This window comes from Aplysia californica, unplaced genomic scaffold (genome assembly GCF_000002075.1).
Source record: "Aplysia californica isolate F4 #8 unplaced genomic scaffold, AplCal3.0 scaffold00008, whole genome shotgun sequence".
Lineage (NCBI taxonomy): Eukaryota > Metazoa > Mollusca > Gastropoda > Aplysiida > Aplysiidae > Aplysia > Aplysia californica.
Genome location: NW_004797278.1, coordinates 2,032,009 through 2,053,612, shown reverse-complemented (window position 1 = coordinate 2,053,612; position 21,604 = coordinate 2,032,009). Strand labels below are relative to the sequence as shown.

The 21,604-nt window shown below is 37.8% G+C and overlaps 1 protein-coding gene across 5 annotated transcripts in view; it reads left to right on the top strand.

The window, feature by feature from the left end:
- Positions 1–19,734, top strand: part of LOC101856772 (exocyst complex component 4) — a 36,067-nt gene extending 16,333 nt beyond the window's left edge. For 2 of the 5 annotated variants that reach the window (XM_013082302.2, XM_013082288.2), the window contains 16 exons: positions 321–401; positions 2,167–2,236; positions 2,793–2,856; positions 3,174–3,265; positions 4,751–4,789; positions 9,985–10,058; positions 10,763–10,901; positions 11,679–11,760; positions 12,876–13,086; positions 13,510–13,596; positions 14,126–14,157; positions 14,557–14,671; positions 15,475–15,593; positions 16,072–16,167; positions 17,557–17,668; positions 18,095–19,734. In XM_013082302.2, the coding sequence (XP_012937756.1) occupies positions 321–401; positions 2,167–2,236; positions 2,793–2,856; positions 3,174–3,265; positions 4,751–4,789; positions 9,985–10,058; positions 10,763–10,901; positions 11,679–11,760; positions 12,876–13,086; positions 13,510–13,596; positions 14,126–14,157; positions 14,557–14,671; positions 15,475–15,593; positions 16,072–16,167; positions 17,557–17,668; positions 18,095–18,265 (1,584 nt within the window). In that variant the 3' untranslated portion in view covers positions 18,266–19,734. Of the gene's footprint in view, positions 1–320; positions 402–2,166; positions 2,237–2,792; positions 2,857–3,173; positions 3,266–4,336; positions 4,367–4,750; positions 4,790–6,729; positions 6,757–9,984; positions 10,059–10,762; positions 10,902–11,678; positions 11,761–12,875; positions 13,087–13,509; positions 13,597–14,125; positions 14,158–14,556; positions 14,672–15,474; positions 15,594–16,071; positions 16,168–17,556; positions 17,669–18,094 lie in introns of all 5 variants that reach the window. The other 3 variants (XM_013082296.2, XM_013082294.2, XM_013082305.2) reach the window with 3 other exon arrangements.
- The last annotated feature ends 1,870 nt before the right edge of the window (positions 19,735–21,604 follow it).

Sequence of the window (21,604 nt, the reverse complement as noted above, 5' to 3'; positions counted from 1 at the left end):
TCTCACACACACACACACACACCCTCATATGCACATATGGGCGTGCGAGCTTCCATATCCCTTTCTTCCTACTTCAATCCACTACTCACTGATTATCTCAGCAAACAAAAAGTACAGACGTTCAAGAATATCGTTTTTGTGATATTATGGTCCATACTGCAAGGAAGCTTTCAAGATTTGGGTAAAGGTATTTAAGGATAAGGGTAACTTCAGCCTTGGTATTTGTGTACAGATTTTGTGAATTGTGAAATTTTAAACAAGAAATTTTCAGGTCAAGCCTGGAATACATTATTTCACCTGTACATGCTGTACTGTTCCAGGTCTCTTTGTTCAGATTTGATGCATCTCAACATGCTATAAGTGTCAGCAGTGCAAGACAACAGATTCAACAGTTTGAACATGTAAGTGTGTTAATTTTTTAGATTATCTGCCGCAGCAGTTCACAAAATAATCAGTACATAAAACATAATCATGTATTATGTTGTATGTTGGTTACTTGTTCTAGTTATTCACACTTCAAGTTTACTTTGTGGGCTTCTAATTTTAGGTTTGCCTTGCCATGCTGCTCAAACTGTTGTTTGTTGTTGTTTGGGTATGGTATTGATGACTTGTGCCTTGTCTGCTCCCACTTCTGGGCCCTGAGTCTGTGTACTTGGTTTGTGGTTTCTTGACAGGTTCTCTATTATAGTGTAAATTACCGTCTGTTCCTGACACAGTATGGGTGTTACCTTACTGATTTGCTGTATGCTTAAGCTCATAAGCTCATGACCCCCCCCCCCCCCCCCCGGGCAGTGCCACTGACTGAAGTGTCTTTAGGCCATTCCCAAAGGGGGGACATTTCTCGTTCTTATGCATAGTAGAATTGTAAATGGGTTGATTCATCAATGTCATGCTCATAACTGTGCCTGAACTACAACAGGGAACTGCTGCTTTTTCTTTCCTAACCCTGACTATCGTCATTTTTCCTCTACTTCTTTTGTATTTTGTCACTCTTTTGTGAACTGCTATTTCCGGGGTGCCTTGAAAGTCGGAACAGACTTTGTGCGGTTGAAGCTAGAGAGGTGAGCAGAGTAAGCCCGATTCCCTGTAAAGACTTCTCTGTTGACATCCACCCCTTGGCGCTCTTATAACCTTATGCAGTTGCGAGCGCCGTAAAACCTCTACTAAATAATAAAAAGCTCATATTTTATCTCTGAAGTAAACCTTCCTTTTTGAAGGGTGGTCTCTGTTAGGTGTCATAATCTTGTGATTTACAACTTAACTCTTGTCCTGCGTCTGTGCCGAGATGTGAATCTTATCAGCAACCAATTACGTTGGACGTGCCGGGCAGGCCGCCGGGGTCACTCAGTGTGTACTGCGCGCCGGGAAACGTGTGTTTTCGCCATGAATACCGCGGGAGTGTGTTAATAACGCTCTATCTTTCATAGCTTTCTATTTATAAAGTGTTACAAACACATGAATAACCCCCTGTCACAAGCTGATAAGACATTAGAGTAGTTATGCTCATTCGAATAACCTTTCTGGACGCTCTTGTTGTTATGAATGACCTGAGGTTTAAAAGGGGATAATATAGGTCAATTTCCGAATGTTTTACACTCAAACTGTTCTTTGAACCTGCACAATGGTTTTCAAAACTATCAAACAAGCTTATTTTTTATCAGGTAGTATGATTTCATACAAAATCAAGCTCATTTGAAAGATTTTGTATAGAAAAATGGAAGTCTTGTTTCCTGACGATCCTTTCGAGCTCCTCATGTCTAAATGAGTCAATTTGTTCTATAATTTCATTGGACGAACATCTAGAGCTACCAACTTGGCATGTTTTGAATGAGACGCATGCCTCGATTACGAACCAACGCAGGCGGTTCTAGAAGAAGGCCACAAACGCACACAAACTCAAGCAGACTGACGCACACACACTTGACCTGCGTGAATGGGGGTCGGACTCGGGACCCAAATGACACGTAAGATGATGCGCGCTGCGCGTGCGCTGAGCCAGGGGCTAAACTGACTCGGGACCAGAACGTAGGCGAGGTGCCGAAATAGGCTTATTGGGCGACATAAACCCTGCTCCAGCAGGACGACTTTTCACTTTTTTTTTTCCATGGTAAATGTTGTATTACCAACCCTATTGTGCAAGATGTGTTGTCTTATATCCCCTCACAGGATTCCCTTGGTCAGTCAGACAACTGGCTCATAGTAAAAGTTTGCAAGCCAGGAGCTTTTAACATAACAGGTAAGTTGAGTTATCTTACGTCTGTAAAGATATGAATAATATTGAAACAGAGGCACAGCATTTAGTTCATTTTATACTTTGTTCTTCTACAATGTTCTTTAGACTCCGCTTTATTTCACAGAAGTTTATAATTGTATCTAGATAGTCTGTATTATGAGCGCTTAATGAGGCAGTTCATGAACATCACGTTATGGTGGGTGGTTGGTGGGTGCTCTGGTGTGGTTTGCTCCTTCTTTCCTATCAAACTTCTATCATTCTTATCTCTCCTCCTTCTTTTTTGTGTATGTTACTCTCTTGTAACACTTCTATTCTTCGGCTCTTATGTGAGATTATTGTGTTACAAGTGCCGTAAAACTATGAAAACTAAAATCAGGGTATGATGAAATATATAACATTGTGTTTATCTTTTTACTCGAGGTTATCTAACTAAAATATTGATTTTGTGTTTTGAAACTGTGTCAAATTCTAAGAATGTGGTCTTTTGTTAATGCTGTGCAAGTAAAATGCATTTTTTGAAGTGATGATTTCATTTGTGCTGTCTTTATTTCATGCCCAGCTATTTACAAACCCCTTCGATCGTTTATTGAAGAAGTTGAGGCGATAATGGAAACCACCTCCGGGTAAGTTTTAAGTGCTGTTGAGTTTCCACATATTAGAAATTATTTTATACCAGACAATATTGTCTTTTTCACTTGCTCGTGGGATTTTTTTTTCTTTCTTCAGTTAAACTAGAGGGGCGTCCAATTGAAGATGCAACTTTCTCCAATATTTTTATCTGGTTTCCTTTTCCATTTTTCATATTGTGTCAGCTGTACTTAGAGTAAGATTGATTATTTTGATATAAGACTATGGAGTGTTGTATGTGCATTAAAATTGCTATTCCATATGTATGTGGAACATCATAATTAATCTTGCTGTTTTGAATGGCATATTGCAGACTGCAAGAATTTATCACTGAGTTCGTTCAAAATGCTTTCCTGGGTCAAGTCCATGCCAGAGTGTCTGAAAATATTGATGCTGCTACCAGAGGTAAGCAGTGTCCACAAAGATAAATGTATTCATGTTCTTTCTTTGTAAACTTATTGTCTTCTAGATTCCAATTTTGCCTTGTTTTCTTGCTAAGATAGTTTCAAGTTCTTGCCGCTCCATGGATTTGGAAACTAACCACACCTTCAGGAATTGTATAAGGCAACTTTGTGAGAAAATGATGAACCTAGTTTTAAACAATATTAATCCTCATTGACTTCTTTTAAGCCTGGTTTATTACAACATTATCTTACAGGAGCCAGGCACTTGGTTGTGGAGACTTGCAAAGACTTATCAGACGAACATCTTTGAAATCTTTTCCTCTTAATCCCCCGAAATGTGCTGCAAAATGATATTTCATGTCCTAAAATCTTTTGAGTTCACTCTCAGAGAGTTATGTGGTCAGATTTGTACCATTCTGACAATTTTGTGATTTTAATAAAAAAGCAAAAGTCCTTGAAAATGTTTATTCTTACGTGTAATTAATTTTTGCTTTTATGAAGTAGATAGACAGGGAATTTGATTAAAAAAACTGAATGATCATAAAAGTATACCTCCAACTTTGTGCCTCTATTGGTAAAGAAACATGAACAATGGTCTTCATTTAAGTATCCAGTCATCAGGAGGACCAAAAAAAGTGGGTTTTAAGGAAGGTTAGGTTCTTTGAATTTCATTGGGCCCCAGGACTCCTATTGGTTAATTTCTGGGTATCCATGCTTATTTACTCTTAACTGACTTATCGCCCTGGTACAGATTTACATTTTTAGAACGGGTTCTTACTCATGATAATTGTAGAGACACAATCCATTACAAGGAAAAAGTGGGCTGTTACGTGAGCCAGGTTCTTTAGCAGGGTGTGCTTTGTTTGAGACCACTGTAGGCCTATTGTATTTTTTGGTGATACATCGGTACTTTTTTTTGTCTAAGGTTAGGATTCATAAATCTTGCTCTTGGACAAAATTAAGGAAAGTAAATTCATTACAAAGCTTTCTTTCTTTTTGTAACTGATATATGTTATGTGACTTTGGAAATTGTAATGTGTTTTATATTTCATGTGTTTTTTTACTTATTCAGTACTAGATAAAGATGATGAAGAACCTCTTAGTAAGTGACATGAGTGACATTTCGACCCTGAGAGAATGAACATGCAAATCAGTACTCATACTAAGGCTTTTGATTTTGACTTTTGTTTGTTAAGTCATCACTTTTCCAATGCAGTACGCTATCTAAGAATGGCTGTAATAATGAGCTGCATGGTAACAATTCTTTTAAGACAAGTGACTTCTTACTGGTGACTGCTCAGTAAAGTACCTTGTGACTAAGACTCAAGCCTAAGTGGATTTGTATGTTCACAGAGAATGACTGCAGTCAGGGAAATCCATCTCAGCTTTGCATTTGTTGAGCAATGAAGCATTGGGCTGAATCTTCCCATTAACTCTGTAAACTATTGCTGAATTTTAACCTTTTGTTTGGCTGTTACTTTTTCAGATATCAGTTCAGGCACTAGACATAGGCTTTCATCTATAGGTGAATGCACAGACTTTGTTTCCATTCTTATCTTGTCTTTGCGCAGTAATATTTAATGACCGGCTTGAGGACTTTATAAATAACATGTAATAGTGTCCAACTTGTAAAGTGTAGTATCCTAATCCTTCTCTCCTTGGTAGCTAGACTGGGGTAGGGGAAGAGGTTGCTGAGGCTGAAACAATTCTCTTTCGCAAACTTGTGTTTATGGGTTGTAATTTTTCCTTTGAGCATAAGAAATAATTTGAGAATTTGCATAAAATTTTTTTTAAATTACTCCTTTGTAAATGGCAGAAAAAGCAAACTTTTGACCTCTTCTCTGATGCAGCCAGAATAATCAATGTATAATAACTTTCTTTTTGGTTAAAATGTAGAACTTACACAGTAACCAAACAATATACAACAATAACAATTTCCAAGGAGTGCTATTCTGCCAATGATTTCATTCTCTTCTTCTGATACTTTTTGTTCTATTATGCTGCTTTTAAACTTGTTCTTTTAGTTTGAATAACATGCTAAGAATGAATAAACAGAGAGATGCTTTTGAAAAATGCACATCTATCTAACATTCTCTGAGTGTGAACTTCTCAGGAGAAGCTGCTGATAGCAAAATTTATACTTTTAATTTAGTTTTTATTTGGAGCATCAGGTGGTCCTCATTCCTGTCTGTAGAACATAAGTTGAGATAGTTGATGACCACCAGATGGATGATATATGGGATAACCTTGTCGACTGGATTATACACAGTAAAATAACCTCCAACAGACTATGCTAACATCTTAGCTGTTGTATCATTCTAACACTTGTGAGAATTAAATATTGTTCAATAGCATGCCCTGCCAACATAACATTAATTCAAGTTGAAATCTAACTGTAAATGAGATGGAATAAAAATAGTATTTTACAGTCAAGTAGTGTGGCTTATTGTACATATCTACAATATATATGATGCCCTCTATCAAATCCTTTGCTTCGTGTTCTGCACTACTCTATACAAGGTGCTGGAAGTATCTGCCCTAAATGACTTTTTTGGGGGTAATAAATGTATGTTTGGAGAGATTTAGTCTTGAGGGTCTAGCGCGCCCTTTTTTCTCGCTCTTGGATGGGACTTCAATGACATATGTATGAACTGCTGGAACCCCATGCTTTCCTAATGTACTCTGGGCCGTATGCAAGTGCTCTTCCCTGCTGGCATTACTAGCAGTAGAAATTCAATGGCTTTACTAACTGCTACCTTCACAGAATGACCTGTTGAACATACTGATGTCAAAGAATGTTACTGTTGAGCCTCTCCTGTATGAAGACTTCTGATATTTTCCTCTCATATGTTCTTCTCTCTTGAATAGGCAAGGGTTGTGCATGTGTCTGCACTAAAAGGCAGTGATTAACAGGACATTTTTCACTTTAATCTGAAAGTCAGTATTTGAAGCACCCCAGCCATCACTGTGTTCAAGAAATAGATGTCCATAAAAGACTATAAATTTTAACCTTATGTCATTAATTATGCGTGAGGAATCTACATGCTACACATTAAAATGTTCTCTTTTTAAATCACTTGATGAAAGATGAGTAAAACCTGTTTGAACATTGTTTAGGAGGGTATGATTAGCCTATCAGAAATGATACAATAAACCAACGTGCCTCTATGGATTGTGGTACACTGTAATATTAAAGTGGTTGTATTTACTAACATGAAAATGTCTTATGCACTTGATTACTGTTTACCAGCTGACATTTCCTCCATCACTGGTTGCTTTCCTATTGTAGTTAATTTCATGACTGGAATAATTTTCATAGATATATTCATTCTAATATGGGAAAGGTCGAATCTGCTCGCTGGGATGACATCCTAGAATAAAACAAAAACTTCGCCTTTCAAAATGTTATTTTCATGCTTTCCCAACGTAAATTTCTATCTTTTCTGTTGAATAACGTACGTTCAGTGGAGGAAGAAGAAGATGGGCACAAGTGTGAGTGATGAGTACCACGTTGTTAGCCACGTTGTTAGCCACGTTGTTCGCCTATTTCACACAAATATTTGATGTTTTGATGTTGACATATGAGAACAGTCTGCTCAAGGCTGCTGTTGTTTCCACTGATCTGTTCCTTCTTTTGTACTTTCCTCCACTTGGTGTAATCTGTTTGCTGCAAGTTGTATTTTCTACTGCTTTTTGTGTATATTATCTCTGGCAGCTTACAATATTTTGTTTATTACTTTATAAATTTCTTAGTCTGCAAGTCTTTTTGAACAAATCTTTGTCTTGTTGATGTTGTATTTGTTTGCAGTGCCTTGTTAGAAGAGGGGAGTGCTCTTTTCAGCGACCCCTCAATTTATGCTAGATTTGGCAAAAGGATGCCAGTAACTTTTATTTGTCCTGTAGGAATGATATGCTTCATTAGACTTCTTTTTTGGTGGGCACTCCAGGATGGCCTGATCCTACCTTTTTCAGTGTTTCCTTTGTTCTTTGTTACTGGTTAAATGTGGCCTGTTATCATGCTCTCTGGCTTACATGTCTACTCTCAGACTACGGGTGTTTAAAATTTATAGAATTATCGGATGGAGAATCCTGTGGGTAAAAAAGCCAGTCTCAAAGTCTTTTGTTTTATTAGTCTTTAATAAGTTCTAAATCATAGATGGGTTGGATTGTGTGTTTATGTTTGGTGGGATTACAGTCAGATCTTTCACTTCACTCTTTTGTTGAATTAAGTTTTAGAATGTTTATGGTTACACAACTGTTTAGCAGATTGTGGCTTTCAGTGTTGGAATTTAATGTGAAACACCACTCAGCAGCACCAAGTTAACACTTTTTCATAATTTCAGTTTGTTTCTCATGAAAGTGGCTGGTTTGGTAGGTCCTACTTTTTCGCTCTCCCTCTACTGTCTATATTATCTGTCTGTCTTGATCTTTTCCAGCACACAGTGTCAGCCGCCTGTCAATGTGCTTCTCTTTACTCATACATGTGGAAGTGAAATTAAAATTTGTGTGTGTGTGTCTCTGTAGACTAAAAATTTTCAAAATTTGTTTTGGTGTTTTGTGCAGGAATTTCAAATAATGATTAACCCTAAATAATCATATGGATGTTGAATTTTATTATAGGGCTTTCATAGGCAGGCTCAAGGGTTGCCTCAATAAGTGGGATTTTTGCTTTGAAAGCTTTACTTGGTGAATATAAAGAAAGCTTTAACAGCTTTAAAAAATCCCATCTGACTCAAGATGATTTATTATCTTTGACCTTCTTTCTAAAAACTATTATTCATGTTTCACAACTTGTTTCTCCCACTAAACTCAGTTAAATTAAAAGCTGTCTACTGGTAGTTTTTTTGTTTTGTTTCTTCCATTTGTGAAGACATTTTTGTTCTGATGAGCAATTACGCAATGATCAAAAACGATATTTGTAGACTCCATTCTTGCATCAACTACTGCCCAATGAAGTATTTTAGGAATTCAGATTGTTGAAACAGGTTTTCTTTTTTGCTTTATCCTTTAGTATTGAACCTTGCTGCATGAATTTCTACCATCTGCAGTTTACTGATCATGTCGTGAGGGACAGGGGGGGACATTAAATTACTGCCAGATAATGGATAACATAAAGCATAATCCTGCCATTATTCATAGAAACAAGTGTTCCTAGCCCCATCGTCTTAAGTTCAAAACAGAATGAGCTTTTGATGTGTAAAGCAGCCTGTTCCATACAAAAATAAATGTCTAGCTGTAATAACACAAAGGTCTTTAAATTTTTTGGAAAGGAATATTTTCCTCACCAAGGTACATGTTTGTAAAGAAGAGATTTCAAGCAAAACCACTCTCTGCTGCTGTTAAAACTGTCAAAGTAATCCTTATCACAGCTAGAATATGTACTGGCGTTTATGTCTTACAGCTAGACATACTTCTGTGCCGTATCTCTTGCAGTTTAGAACAAATGGTCTTAGCTTACTTCCACAGACGTCAGTGCCTTGTTTTAATACGGTGTTGTTACATATTTAATGTGAGAATGTTTTGTCAGTGGTATGGGTGTTTTCCTTGTTGTGCTGATCGTGATTGTGCTCTTTTCTTGTTCGACTTCAGTGTGTTTATGTTTTGAGCTGAATAAGATGGTACTTGCTGTTCTTACATTGTTTTTGTAAGTGCAAATACATTATGAGTGTTTTTTTTGTATTATTTCAATGTTGAACACAGACACTTCCATATTTGCATGTATATATAGCAAGAATGTCTGTTCTTTGAAGTTAAAAAAAAAGCCTGTAATTCCTAAATTATATTTTTATGTTGAAGGTGATGCATAGGTATGGATGAGACAAAAACTAACTTCAAATCTAATACATTTGAAATCATGAGGAAGTACTGTTCTTTTCTCTAGTCTAGATGCCTTGAATTGTCTGCAGCTATTGACTTCCACCTGCACAATTAGAGTAATAATTGTGTTCTTAGAACAGAAAAAAATCAGGATCATACGTTCTCCTGTTTATTCTTTATTACCATTGTCTCTGTTGTTAATGAAAATACTGCTTAATGAAAAATTGTGATATATTCCCAAATTAAGAATAGCTTTTCTCATTGGGACAGTATACTAAGAAGGCTTTCCTTGAAGAGTGTTCTAGTTGTAGCGAGACTAGCACTGCGTTTGATGATGTCATTTTGATCCCCAATCATTTTAAGGATAGGAAAGATATGTTTGGGCTGACATTTTAAAGTGACAGAGAAATCCATTGGCCATTGTAAAGAGTGTGTTGACTGCAGAAATATTGTTGTATTCCTTTTGATGGAAAAGATACTGTATACAGAGTGAGTGATAAAAGATGTCTCCTTACAAAACCTTTTTCTGTGCTGATGGAGAATCTTCATCTCTGAAAAAAGAAATATCATTGTATTGTAGTCATTTGGGATGTGTGTGTTGTAATTTGATTCCAAATATTTGTCTTAACTGATTTAGATACCCGGTTTCCCACTGGGCTTCTGGGATAATATGTCCAAAATGTTAAACTCAGAAACCACTGCTACATTCTCCCATTTCCAGAGTCTTTTTAAAATAAATGAGAAAACAACTCATTTGCCACTCTACCCTTTTCCCTGCTTTAAAAGAATTAATATGACATTTTGAAAAATATAGTTAAAAAGGTTGCTAAAACTCTACTAATACTAAAAAGAGAAAAATATTACTCTTGTGAATACTCATCAATGTATATATGCCTTTTTCAGGTTTTGATGCCCTTAGAAATGTCATAGACGAAAAGACCAAACGGGAACTTGGAGTTCCAAGACCACTACTACAGGTAATGCTGTTCTTATTGTGTGGATGCATTTTGTTGGCTCTGTTGTTAAAACACGTCACTGTGCTGTTGGTGTCTGGAGTCTTCTACCCTTCGGCAGTGGTAGATGCTGCTTTTTAAAATATTTTTTGTTATACTGTACCTCTAGATTTGGTCTGTCTGTCTTTCCTTTGTCAGATTGAATAACTGTTATTGTGTCAATTTGCTCCACTCTAACTGGGCAAACAGGATGATCTTTATATATAGAATTGGGCAGTTTTTGAAGACTTCACACTTTGTCTTGAGGAGGCTTTTAAGATACAGTATGTTCAACGTGTTGGAAGGCACTTGGTGTATACTCAAAACCACAAAAGTCTCAAAGTTTAATTTTGTTTGGATTGCCATTCAGTGACTAGTTTTATTTGTTGAACCACTGTGGCATACAATACTTAATTCTATATCAGTTACCCAATCCCCCCCCCCCCCATTTCTTTCTTCTCTTTAAGCAAATTGGTTAGCTAGGTGGTGGGTGGTTGGAGGGTGCCACTGGTAGATCCTGCTTTATTTCTCTGTTGATTCTGTCCGTCTGTCTGACTTTCCCAGCACTAAATGACCATTATTGTGTCCATTTGCTACAGTTTACTCCAACAGACAAACATAAGCCAGGTGTTATGAAACCCTCAAGTTTATCGGTTTGACATCATGTATGTCCCTCCCTATCCTTCCAGAGCACAGTGACTGTGGACAACAGCATTCAGGAGCTACAAGAACTGATGCATGATCTGCCTGACTACGCCGACCAGTTTCTTAACATGATATGCAATGTTTTGAGGGACTACAGGGACAAGTGTCATTCTGCTTACAGAGGTAGTTTTAAATTTCTGGTTTATTACCAAATTTTAATCAATGTGTGATTAGCGGGAGCTGTGGTATGGTGTGGTCCTTCTTTCCTATCAAACCTCTATTTTCCAGATCTCTCCTTCTTTTTTGTGTTTGTTACTCCTTTGTAACACCTCTAATCTTCAGCACCAATTGACGTATAAACAAAAACGTTCTTGTATGATTTATTCTCATGGAGCCAAGCTACAGTCTCTTCCAATATGCTCCCTTGTGTGTTAGCCCTTATGCAACACCAAAAGACATCAGAGATGTACTTCTTCTCCCGAGACTAGAAACAGTATATACACTCTGGGGAACTTTGCAACAATTGAAGAATATATGGCAGTGGATCAGAGAGAGAAAGGCTTTAGGTCACTGGATCATTAGCAACAAAAAGCAACACCAGTCATTTTGTGTTCTGTTTGAACAAGAAGCTTATGAAATCACATATAGTAGACGTATGGCACAACAGACCAAGCCGTCATCTGTGGTGTATCGGTTAAGTGCTTAACTGTCACATACTGGAGACCCGAGTTCAATTCCTCAGTGGAGAAAATTTTTATCAAGTATCTCTGTCTTTCTGCTGGGATACTGTATCCTTTTAGCCAAGGTTGACCCTGACAGGCAGGGTTGAAGCCGCCTCCTAAATGATCTAAATGGTTTTGATGGGAGCGTGAAATAACATGCATTAAAAACATTTTTGGTTTAACAAAGATCTGATGAAGATGAAGTCTTTCTCACCGGTCTATGTTTTCACCTTTGCAGATATCGTCCAGCATGGATCTGATGAGAAAAGAATTATTAGTTCAATGTGGGCAAAGGATGAGGACATCAGCAGGTTCCTGAGGTCAGTGTCTTTCATGTTTTAGCTGCTTTTTCATCTGTCGCTATCTGTCTTTCTTTCTCTCTCCATCTGTCTGTTGGTCTATCTCCGCTTACCCTAACCCCATTTTGGTAGGGTTTTTTTTTTCTGTTCTTTCAATTTTCTTGTGATTTTTAGGTAAAAATGAGACATTGCCAATGATGAGGCTTGAACCTCACCCAGACTGTGACAAATGTCCCGATTGTTTCTGGATTATAGCCAATAACCTTTGATTCAATGCAAACAGTCTTACTTGTTGCCACCATACGAGGCAATACAAAACGTTTAAAGGCTAAGCTATCGGTAAAAAGTTCAGTATGGAAAGGTAATATATTTACAGGTCGCAAACATCACACAAGTGCTGGCAGGGTGCAGTCAGGGTTCACCAGAGTGAAAACAGCAGAGGTTATCTTGATATCATGTATCCCCAGTTTTTCGTGGCTGCCTGTGGTCTGGTATTTCACCTAGTTTTCCCTCCGTGTCGAACCATTAAAAAAGCGAGCGAAGAAACGGATATATAACGTTCATGAGGACTTTTCCCCTTTTTAGAGGTTGTAATGAAGTATGATATACCAAAACAATGCATAAAGTTTGGTTAATTGTTGATACTTTTTTAAAACAGTTTTTTTAGTACTGTGCTTTTTTTCTATTACTAATGAAAACTTCTTTTTAAATGAGAGACTTAGCTTTTCTACATGCCCACATCAGCTTGAGAAACAGGATTTCTTAAGAATCTAGTTGTTGGTTATTTTTTTTTTTTGGGGGGGGTGTTTTTGTTTCAAGTTTTTGTTGTTACATGTTGCAGATAGGTCTGCATTTTGAGTGGCTGCTGTGGGGAAAATGTTTGATTTGTGGTAATTCCTTTTCTACCCGTTGAGCTGCTCATAGTCTCATTCCTTGTCTTGAATTTAAAATAGCTTTCTTCTTATATTTTGAGTTGCTTAGTGCTTTTGACTTTATTGAAATACATTTGTAGGGTTTGTTGTTTAGGGGGCAAGGGGGGGGTGATTGCATCTTTTAAGTCATGTTAAATAATCATTAATGTTTTTATTTGCTTCTCTCTGGCTTCAGTAAAATGTTGTGTTGTGCTTTTTAATCAGGTCACTGCCCAGCTGGCGAAGTCTCCAGCCTCGACAAGGCAAAGAACTAGATCGCACTATATGCTCAGAGGAAGAGATCAGGGCTCTCAACTCTAAGGAGGCTGTGATTCTGATCAGCAATCTGTCCAGTGATGAGTCACTGATCCCCCAGCAGGAAATCATCACAGATGTCACCCAGATGCGTACAGTGGCAAATGTGCATGAGAGCTTGGTGAGTGTTTCCAAGCCAGGCTTTGTTTTCAGTGGGAAATGTGTAAAATGTATGGAGCAGTAAATGTGTGCCCTTGGCACCTATATCTTGTTCCACAACTGTTTAGTCTAATGTTATGAATAGCACAACAAGGGGCACTGCCCCACAGGGTAAAACACACTTGAGTTGTATACAGTCATAGATTTGAGTTCATCCTTCCGTTGTACAACTTCCCTGGTGAAAACCACACGTGTATGTATGAACGGGGCTTCAAAAGAAACTGCACATTTGTTTGTGTACAAATGTGTATATCCAACATGGGAGGTCGAGAGAGTTCCCTTTTTGTCCTATTCGAATTTCTTGTTTTTGTCAGATGTATGTGCAGATCACTTACTAAGTAAATACAAGGTTATGACTAACTGTGACTCTGTTTGCATCTGACAGGAATGGTTTGGCGACCGCCTGAACCAGTTCTGCACCAGTCTGACCCCACAAGACACTCTAAACCCAGTTCAAGAGGAACTTCCCACTGTGAGTCATGCTTGCTTTTACAAAACCTTAAAAAAAAGTTCTTTGTTGGGCACTTTTTTCTTGATGTCCTTGAGAGTTAAGGAAAAGGCCTTTTCAACTATTGTTACTCCTTCACTGGCTTGTCTTTAGAAATATGGAGGCCGAAGTATTTGGTTACTCCAGGCCCACAATTCTGTTCATGAATTTTTCACTTCTCATATCATGTCTTACACTTTCGTTAATAATCTTGTAAATACTCATTGTGCAAACTCACTGCACAGCAAGAGAAATTCTTGGAGATAAGAATTTTATATAAAGAAAAAAAAATAAGTTTCGAAAGTATGATGTTACCATTCGATCATCATAAATCAGGTTGACAGCACTGTCAAGCTCTGTCAGGAAAGAATGATGAATATGAGCAGAAAAAGATAATAAATTTTAATTTTAAGGTCAAGTTATGTTTCAAGACTGATATATATCATTGTGATTTGAATTCTGTGTCTTTGAATAATTACTAAATATAATTAATGTTTTTTGCTTCTTATTACAGGAGATGCCCCCTATTTCTGAAAAGACTCTTGAGTAAGTTTTATTCATATGTTTGAACAAAGTTGTTTGAGTTCCATACTGTTACTTATGTCAAAGTGTATTTGAATAATCTTATCAGAAATCGTTGACACTTCATCACTGTTAAAAGAATGTATATGATCTTAACTGTTGTTTGAAAGTAATATCTTCTCAGGCTCTTTTGCTTTTTTTCATGACCTTAATTATGTCACCTTTTAACAATTTTTATTGTTGAATTTTTATTTGTTCACCATTTTCATTTATTGATATTAAAATTGTACTTTTTATGTGTAAAGGGCTTTGAGCTTGATTTTCAAGGGAACGTCTTATAATAAAAATTGTATTATAATTTTTCATAATTTTTAAAATTTTTATTTCATGTTTATAACTTTTGTCATTTTTTATTCTTCCCAGGTCTCTGAAGTCACTTGTGCAAGACTTTAAGGATTTGGCAGAAATCTGTCTTCTCCTTCTCCACTTGGAAGTCAGAGTACACTGCTTCTATTACTTGTTGCCAGTGGCGAAGCAGGTATGGTCTAGAAATAAGTGTGAATAATAACCAAATAACCTGTTAAGTAAGGGATGCTGTGATAATCCACAGTAGATTTTGAAAGTTATAGTGCTTTTTTTTGTCAAGGGTCTCATTCATAGAAAAGCTTATATAAAGCTTCTAAATGTCTCACATTGCTGGTCAGTACTTTCCAATTCATTATTTTCAGTTCTTGTATATCCGTGATGCCATCCTTTTCCGTCCTTACTGATTGTCAGTTTGCCATAAACATTTATGTTTTGTTTTGCATTTCTTGTCTGGGACCTTGGGACTGGTATCTGTTGTATAGCAGTTACGTGCTTTGCTGTCACATGCAGGAGACCCGAGTTTGATTTCCAAGTGGAGAGAATTTTTATAGAGTCCGGGTTGGCCCTGACTGGAAGGATGGTTAACCCACCTCCCAAGTGATCTTAATTGTGATGGTGGGGTCGTAAAAACATGTACTTTTAAAAATGAAATAAAGAGTCTTAGAAGTCAAGTTGAAACTTGTTTCATAAGACACCTGAGAATGCTGCTCAAATAATGGAGGCAGGAGTACTGCAATGAAGGTTTTTGGAAAAAAATGCAAGTCAAATGTTCAGTGTAAAACTCTGTGATTCACTTTTCAAAATAGCTTATGGCACAGTCTTACACTGAGCAGTCTTGTTTGTTTTTCTTGAAGTTTTTAAGTGCTTCACGTAGTCTTTTATTGTTTTCCATTGCTTTATTTTTATAGAAAAGATTTTAAAGAATGTTAATATCTCGCCTACTGACCCATCTCATGGTGTATGCTGTTTTTCCAGTCCAACTACGCTGGTCCCATAGATGACCTGGACCCAGATTCCAATGTTTTGAAGCTAAATAAGGACCTGAGTGGCATGGAAGAGATGATGGCGCAAAGTTTGCAGCCAAAGAAATTCAAGTGAGTGCAACTCTATCCGTAGTTTAACAGTACACTTAGCTGATATACTGATATCTCAGGAAGTCTTAGTTGGTACATTGCTTTGTTGTTGAGCAGATTCTTTCGATCCGTCTGAAAAATTGCGAGATGTTATTTATGTCTCATTGTAAATGCCCTCATGTGTGGGCCTGTGCATGCATGTGTGTGTGGGGGGGGGGGGGTGCGTGGGTCTGTGTGTGTGCGCGTGTGTGTGTCTGTCCCCCGTGTATGTGTCTGTGTCACCGTTGGTTTATTGATTATTTCCTTTTTCACCTGCTAGTTTCCAAGTTTCATAATGAAAGTTCAAAACGCTTGAAAAGAATTATCTTTAAATATCAGTTTGTTTCTAAATCTATTTTTTCTACACCTGCAACTATGTGTTATGTTCTAATTATTTAATACTCATATGACATTGTGAGGCCTTTAGGTAAGGTGTGGTATTTATGTTTTTATCTTACAGGTATATATTTGAGAGCTTGGGGTACCTGGTGGCATCAATTTTGATTACCAGTGTCCAGTTTCTGAAGAAAATCAATGAAAATGGGATCAAGAAAATGTAAGAGTGTTTATCTGTTTAGTCCATTTATGTCTTCTGCTTCCTTAAGCTGCAACACATGCCTACCCTACTGAAGTCTTACACATTGAGTTATAGTCTTTGTTGCTGTTGTTGTATATCTAGAAGCCTCTAGGTTTGTCTACTTTTGCTCCAAGTAATATTGTATAGCAGGGATCACTTAACTACAGTCTGCGTGTCAGATCCAGCATGTGAGGTCAGTTCGTCTGGCCCACTGCCATGCTAACATGCAGGGGGAAAAATCTGGATAGAGTGCTCATAACTTAGTCACCAAAAGGATTTAACCCTATCCGTACGTCATGTTTTACTATCGTATCCATACGAAGTGGGGAACTCTGTGCCACCACTTTCCAAAGAGGAAATTTACTCGTTAATCCAATCCGTACGCTTTGCATAGCAGTCTGTCAAAATGATTTTTTGAGAAATACTGAAAGTTTCAAAGAGATCTTCGAACTAAAAGTATTCTAAAACTAAAATGTGAAGAATACAATGCTTGGGTACAAAATGACCCCAGGGCGTACGGATAGGGTTAATAATTTCATAGAACTTTGCAGTACATGTGAAATGTGCTTTTATAGATCAGAAAATGTTAAGCTAATGTATCACACTCTTGCTCGGCTTCAGTGTGACAAAATCTTTCCTTTAACACATTTCCTACCACAAATGAGGATTCCCTTTTCAAAATTGGTTGCTCGCACATGAATATTTCATGAATATATACATTGATTGTTGTACAAGTTTTTTTTCATGTATTTTTGTATTTTGTATATTGATAAGATAATAATAGCCTGGTTGCTTTAATTTTATTGTGTTCAGTGTATTGCACGGAACAAAATAGACAGCCAGCCCTTGCGCGGCATTCTCTCGGCTATCCAACCCACTTTGAAAAAGGTTTGTGACCCCAGTTGTAGAGTTGTTCCTTTGTGCAGGACTGGGTGTTTTTTTGTATAGGAGCCGGAGGAGGAAGTTGTGGAAGGAGGTGGTGTGGGCTGAGGCTTTTGAAATAATTTTCAGCAATTTTGTAGTGTTGATGGATTGTCTGGGTTGATCCCGTTTTGGTTTGAGTCTTGTGGTATGTGCTGTGTTCAGGTGCTAGTGGTAACCTTTTGAGTTTGAGGGTGTCTGTACTTTCCTTGGATTTTAGTTAAGTTTTCTTCCAGTCGGATCTCTCTCCTGTATGTCCTTCCATTTCTCTCAGTAAATTAGTGTGATTATTTTTTTGACAGTTTTGAGTGTCGTTGGTTTGGTTGGTAGAACTGGTTAGTGAGACTTTTTTTCAAAAGTTTACCATCACTTTGCCTGTTATTGTGTTTCTTATATTTCACATTAGCATTTAGTTCGGAGGCTAAGAGCTACTCTGTTTCTCCACAGGTGCCGAAATATTTTGGCTATCCAGCAGAACTTGACCAACATAACCCTGACCAGAGAGTCGGATCTTGACAGGGCAAGGCACTTCTACGAGCTGCTGTATCTGAACCCTGATGTAAGCTGGGTCTGGTCTATTATGGGGTTCAATGTTTTTTTCTCGGTATCAGTCTATTATTCATTGATTGTCTGATGCAAATAAAAAGGGAAGGGAGAATGTTTGTTGGGTAGTAACAAGTAGTTAATGTCCAAATCTCTGCTACATACGTCATGTATTTAAAAGTTGGCACTTTTGCCAGACATAGTCCTGCTGGTAAACAGGGAACGGGAATGTAGCCTTCTGTAGCATCTTTTCTGAGACGGTAAAGGGTTCTGTCACTTCATGCCACAGAGAGATAAAAGACTGAAGAGCATTATACGGTTTATAACCCATGTGATAGGAAAAATACATATGGAGGCTGTAGGCCCTGTTCCTAATGTTGGTCTTTATAAAAAGATATATAGGCCCCTACATAATTTCCATTGTGTTCATTCTTTCCTCTAGGATGTTCTCAACTCCCTCGCTGAGAAAGGCCCACAGTTCACCTTGAATGAATACCAGCAGTTGATTCAGCTGTACCACAGAAGTTTTGCCGGCAATCCTGTATCTGTGCAGGACGCTCGCATGCAAAGGCTTCAAAGTGTCATGGAGAAAGGTCAAGATGAGACGGTGTGAGAGGTCGAGATGACAGAGTGTGTGAGATTATGGTAAGACTGTTTAAGAAGTCAAGATGAAAATTTGTGAGGTCAGAGGTGAGTCTACATGATAAAAGGTCAAAATAGACATAAGAAAGATCTTTTAGGTTCGACTGTGTGAGGGTTAATGATGAGACTGTTACAAATTTTAATGTGTCATGAGTGTGAGAGACCAGATTGAGACTGTATGAGTGGTCATAAAGTGAGATTAAGAAGTTTGAGAGAGGACAGCGTGAGAGGAATGGCTCACACTTTCAAAACGTTGCGTTTTTTTCCCAAGCGTGATCGCTGTACTTAAAATGACTTGGACTCATTTAACTTATCCTCTGCACTACATTTAGCCAAACATATTGTGCATAAAGAAGACCTCAAGTTCATTTTACTTTATTGTGCATAAATACAGTATAATAATGTTTGTCTTGTATATGTGATAAGTACTTTGAGACCACCATTAAAAGTAGAGATAGTGAAATGGTTCTGATAGATATGGTTTGCAAGGAATATCTGAATATTCATTGTTGTGTAATTTCATAGCAACATTTATTAGGAATGTTGTTTTTCTGTAAAGAAAGTATGGTACAGAAATGTGGAAGAATGTTCCACTCTGTTTAAGGTATCTTATAATGTTTTCCAGTTGTGATATTAATGTCTGTGTCTTTTTCTGTTGACCTTTTCACCTTTATCCTGTAGAAGAGATTAAAAGGGAAAACGAATCCACGTATATCACAAAGTCATAAAGTCATATTGCATGGTACAACTGAATGAAGGTGTTAGTTACTGAGGATTTTTAACCGAGTCCTGAAAACTGCATTTCCCTGTTATTTATTTTAAGGGTTCTTAATTATCATTTGATTACAATGTATAGACTGTTTACCAAGTATACCCAGTTCTGCATATTCCATTCTCTCATCTGATACTTTTTTCTGATGACACCAAGTCTGGAATTTGCTATCTTGGTTCAGCATTTCATTTTATATGCTTTGCCCCATAATACTCATGCATTCCATTGATGTCAATATGTGTAGTATGTGAAAGTTTCCAGGCTTTTCTGTGAAAGCAAGGTGAGAAAACCCCCCACATCCACCTGTAGAGGAAGGATAAAACCCAGGAGTGGCATTGTCAAAGTAAATGAAAAAGTACAAGTATTATGTCAAATTCTACCAGTTGCTTAAAAGGAACTTTGTAGGCCTAGGTATCATAAAGGAATGTTGTCAAAAGTTGTTGTAGTAGGAAATCACTATTTGTCACTACCACTTAGACTCCACTATATTTTGTCAAGTGTGCGTAAGATCAAAATAGGACCTGTTTTCTGTACTGTCAACAATTTCTATACATTGTATCTATTAAGTCACTGCTTTTCTATAGAGATGTCTTTCATTGCCCATGATTGTTTGTAATGTTTGCCCTTTGAATCTGATTTGTGCAATAAAAACTATGTTCAGCAAAGTTTCCTCACTTTATTTTCTATTTTGTTCAATGCCAAGTGTTGTTGTCCCCAAAAAAATTTACCCTGGAACTGTTAATGTAAGTGTGGGAAGTTATTTCTTGGAATAGATGTACCTGTTCAGAACCATATTCTGAAGAAACAAGAGTGACTTTTTGGGGTGGGGGGGGTTCGTAAAGAAGAGAAGGTGTGGTTACAAACCTAATTTTCTATGCAGAAGTTCAAGGTTCCGATTCAAATGGGGACCCGAATTAGTTTTTTCTTTCTTCCTGGAACATGTCCTCTCAGCCTGGTGTCCTGGCAGAGAATCAAGAGTTATAACTTTCGTAGCACAGTGTGTGTTTAGTAGGGTGTTAAATGAGAGAGAGAGAGAGAAAGAGAGAGACGGGGGGAGGGGGGAGCGAGTTCACTTAAATGAGTCGCAGTTCTTATTGAGGCCTCGCCTCTTCTGCAGTAGGAAACTGTGTTTAGTGCGTTAGAATGCCCTTAGCCTTTTTTTATACAAAACTAGTTTCATTTTTTAGTCTCCCTAGGTGCCCATAGTTTTTCAATCATCTCTGTACCTCTGATGGGTGCGTTGATGTGCCTGCTTCTCTTATAAAATGTCTTTTCTGTGTTACTTCATGCATTGTCCTAATCTAGTCCAAGTGAAATCTGGCCAAATTATGCTTTAGAGGAGACGCACTGTGAAAAGAAAACTGCTTGTCCTTAATCCACACATTTCCCCCAAGTCTCTCTCTCTCTCTCTCTCTCTCTCTCTCCTCTCTCTCTCTCTTTATAAACATATCTTTACTCTGTACTCAAATTCTCTCAGGGGGCTCTCGTGTTCTTGAAGTATGGTGTTTACCTCTCATTCAATAGGTCCTAGGTTCGAAACCTGACAGCGACGAAAAATGTTCTTCTCTAAATAATCATGTTCTCCTTCCACCTCCTTTCCTGCTCTCCTACCATGTTCTGTTGACTGCTTTCTTCTCCACGTTCCTCCCTCCCCCCCCCCTTTCCACCTTTGCCCCCTCCTCTGGGCTCCAGACTCTTTCTGCAGCCTTTCTACTACTACTAATTGGCTCCTTCTCACTGCTGTCTTTCAGCCACACCCCTGATCTTAGGGTAGTTAAGAGCTAACACTTGACATTCTCGGATAAGACCGAAAAATTCTTGGAGGTCCCTCCCGTACGTGTGCAAGTTGTGCCCGTTAAAGTTAAAGGTCCCACGAAGGTCCTAAAATCGATAAGAGAAGGCTTCGGCCGCCAGCTGGGCAAAATACGAAAGTAATTCCTACCAGGCTGAAAATGCTTTATGTGTATTACGCACTCATATGACCTTATGTAGTTGTGAGCACCGTAAAACACTTCTGAAAACAAACGGCAAAACAAAAAACCCCTCTCTCTCTGACGTGCCGGAGTAAGAGATTGCAGAAAGGGATAGCATGAGGAAGAGTGGGAAAAGGGAGGAGGGACGGGTGTAGATGTTACGGGTCAGTCAGTCTATGAGTATGATCCAGTTTTTACAGAATTGACGTCTCTGTCTGAAAAACTATCCGATGTTCCCTAATTTGCATTCTGCTCGTCTCCCTCCCCCCTCCCCCCCAAAAAAAAAAACAAAAAACAAACAAAAAACCCCAAAAAAAATTTTTTAAGAGAAAAGCGTTTCTTTAAAAGTTACATTTTCTCTCCTTCCTGTTATTTTATTTTATTTTATTGTTTAGTCTTTTATTCTGGTTGTGTTTACCTTGACTTCGCCCACAAGTTATGGTCATGGTACGTGTAGTTTGTTTTGTTGATTGTGTCAAGGCCTCAAACAATCTTTTTTTCCCAAAAACAGCCACACATGCCCATACCAACTTTTTCTCTCTCTCTCTCTCTCTCTCTCTCTCTC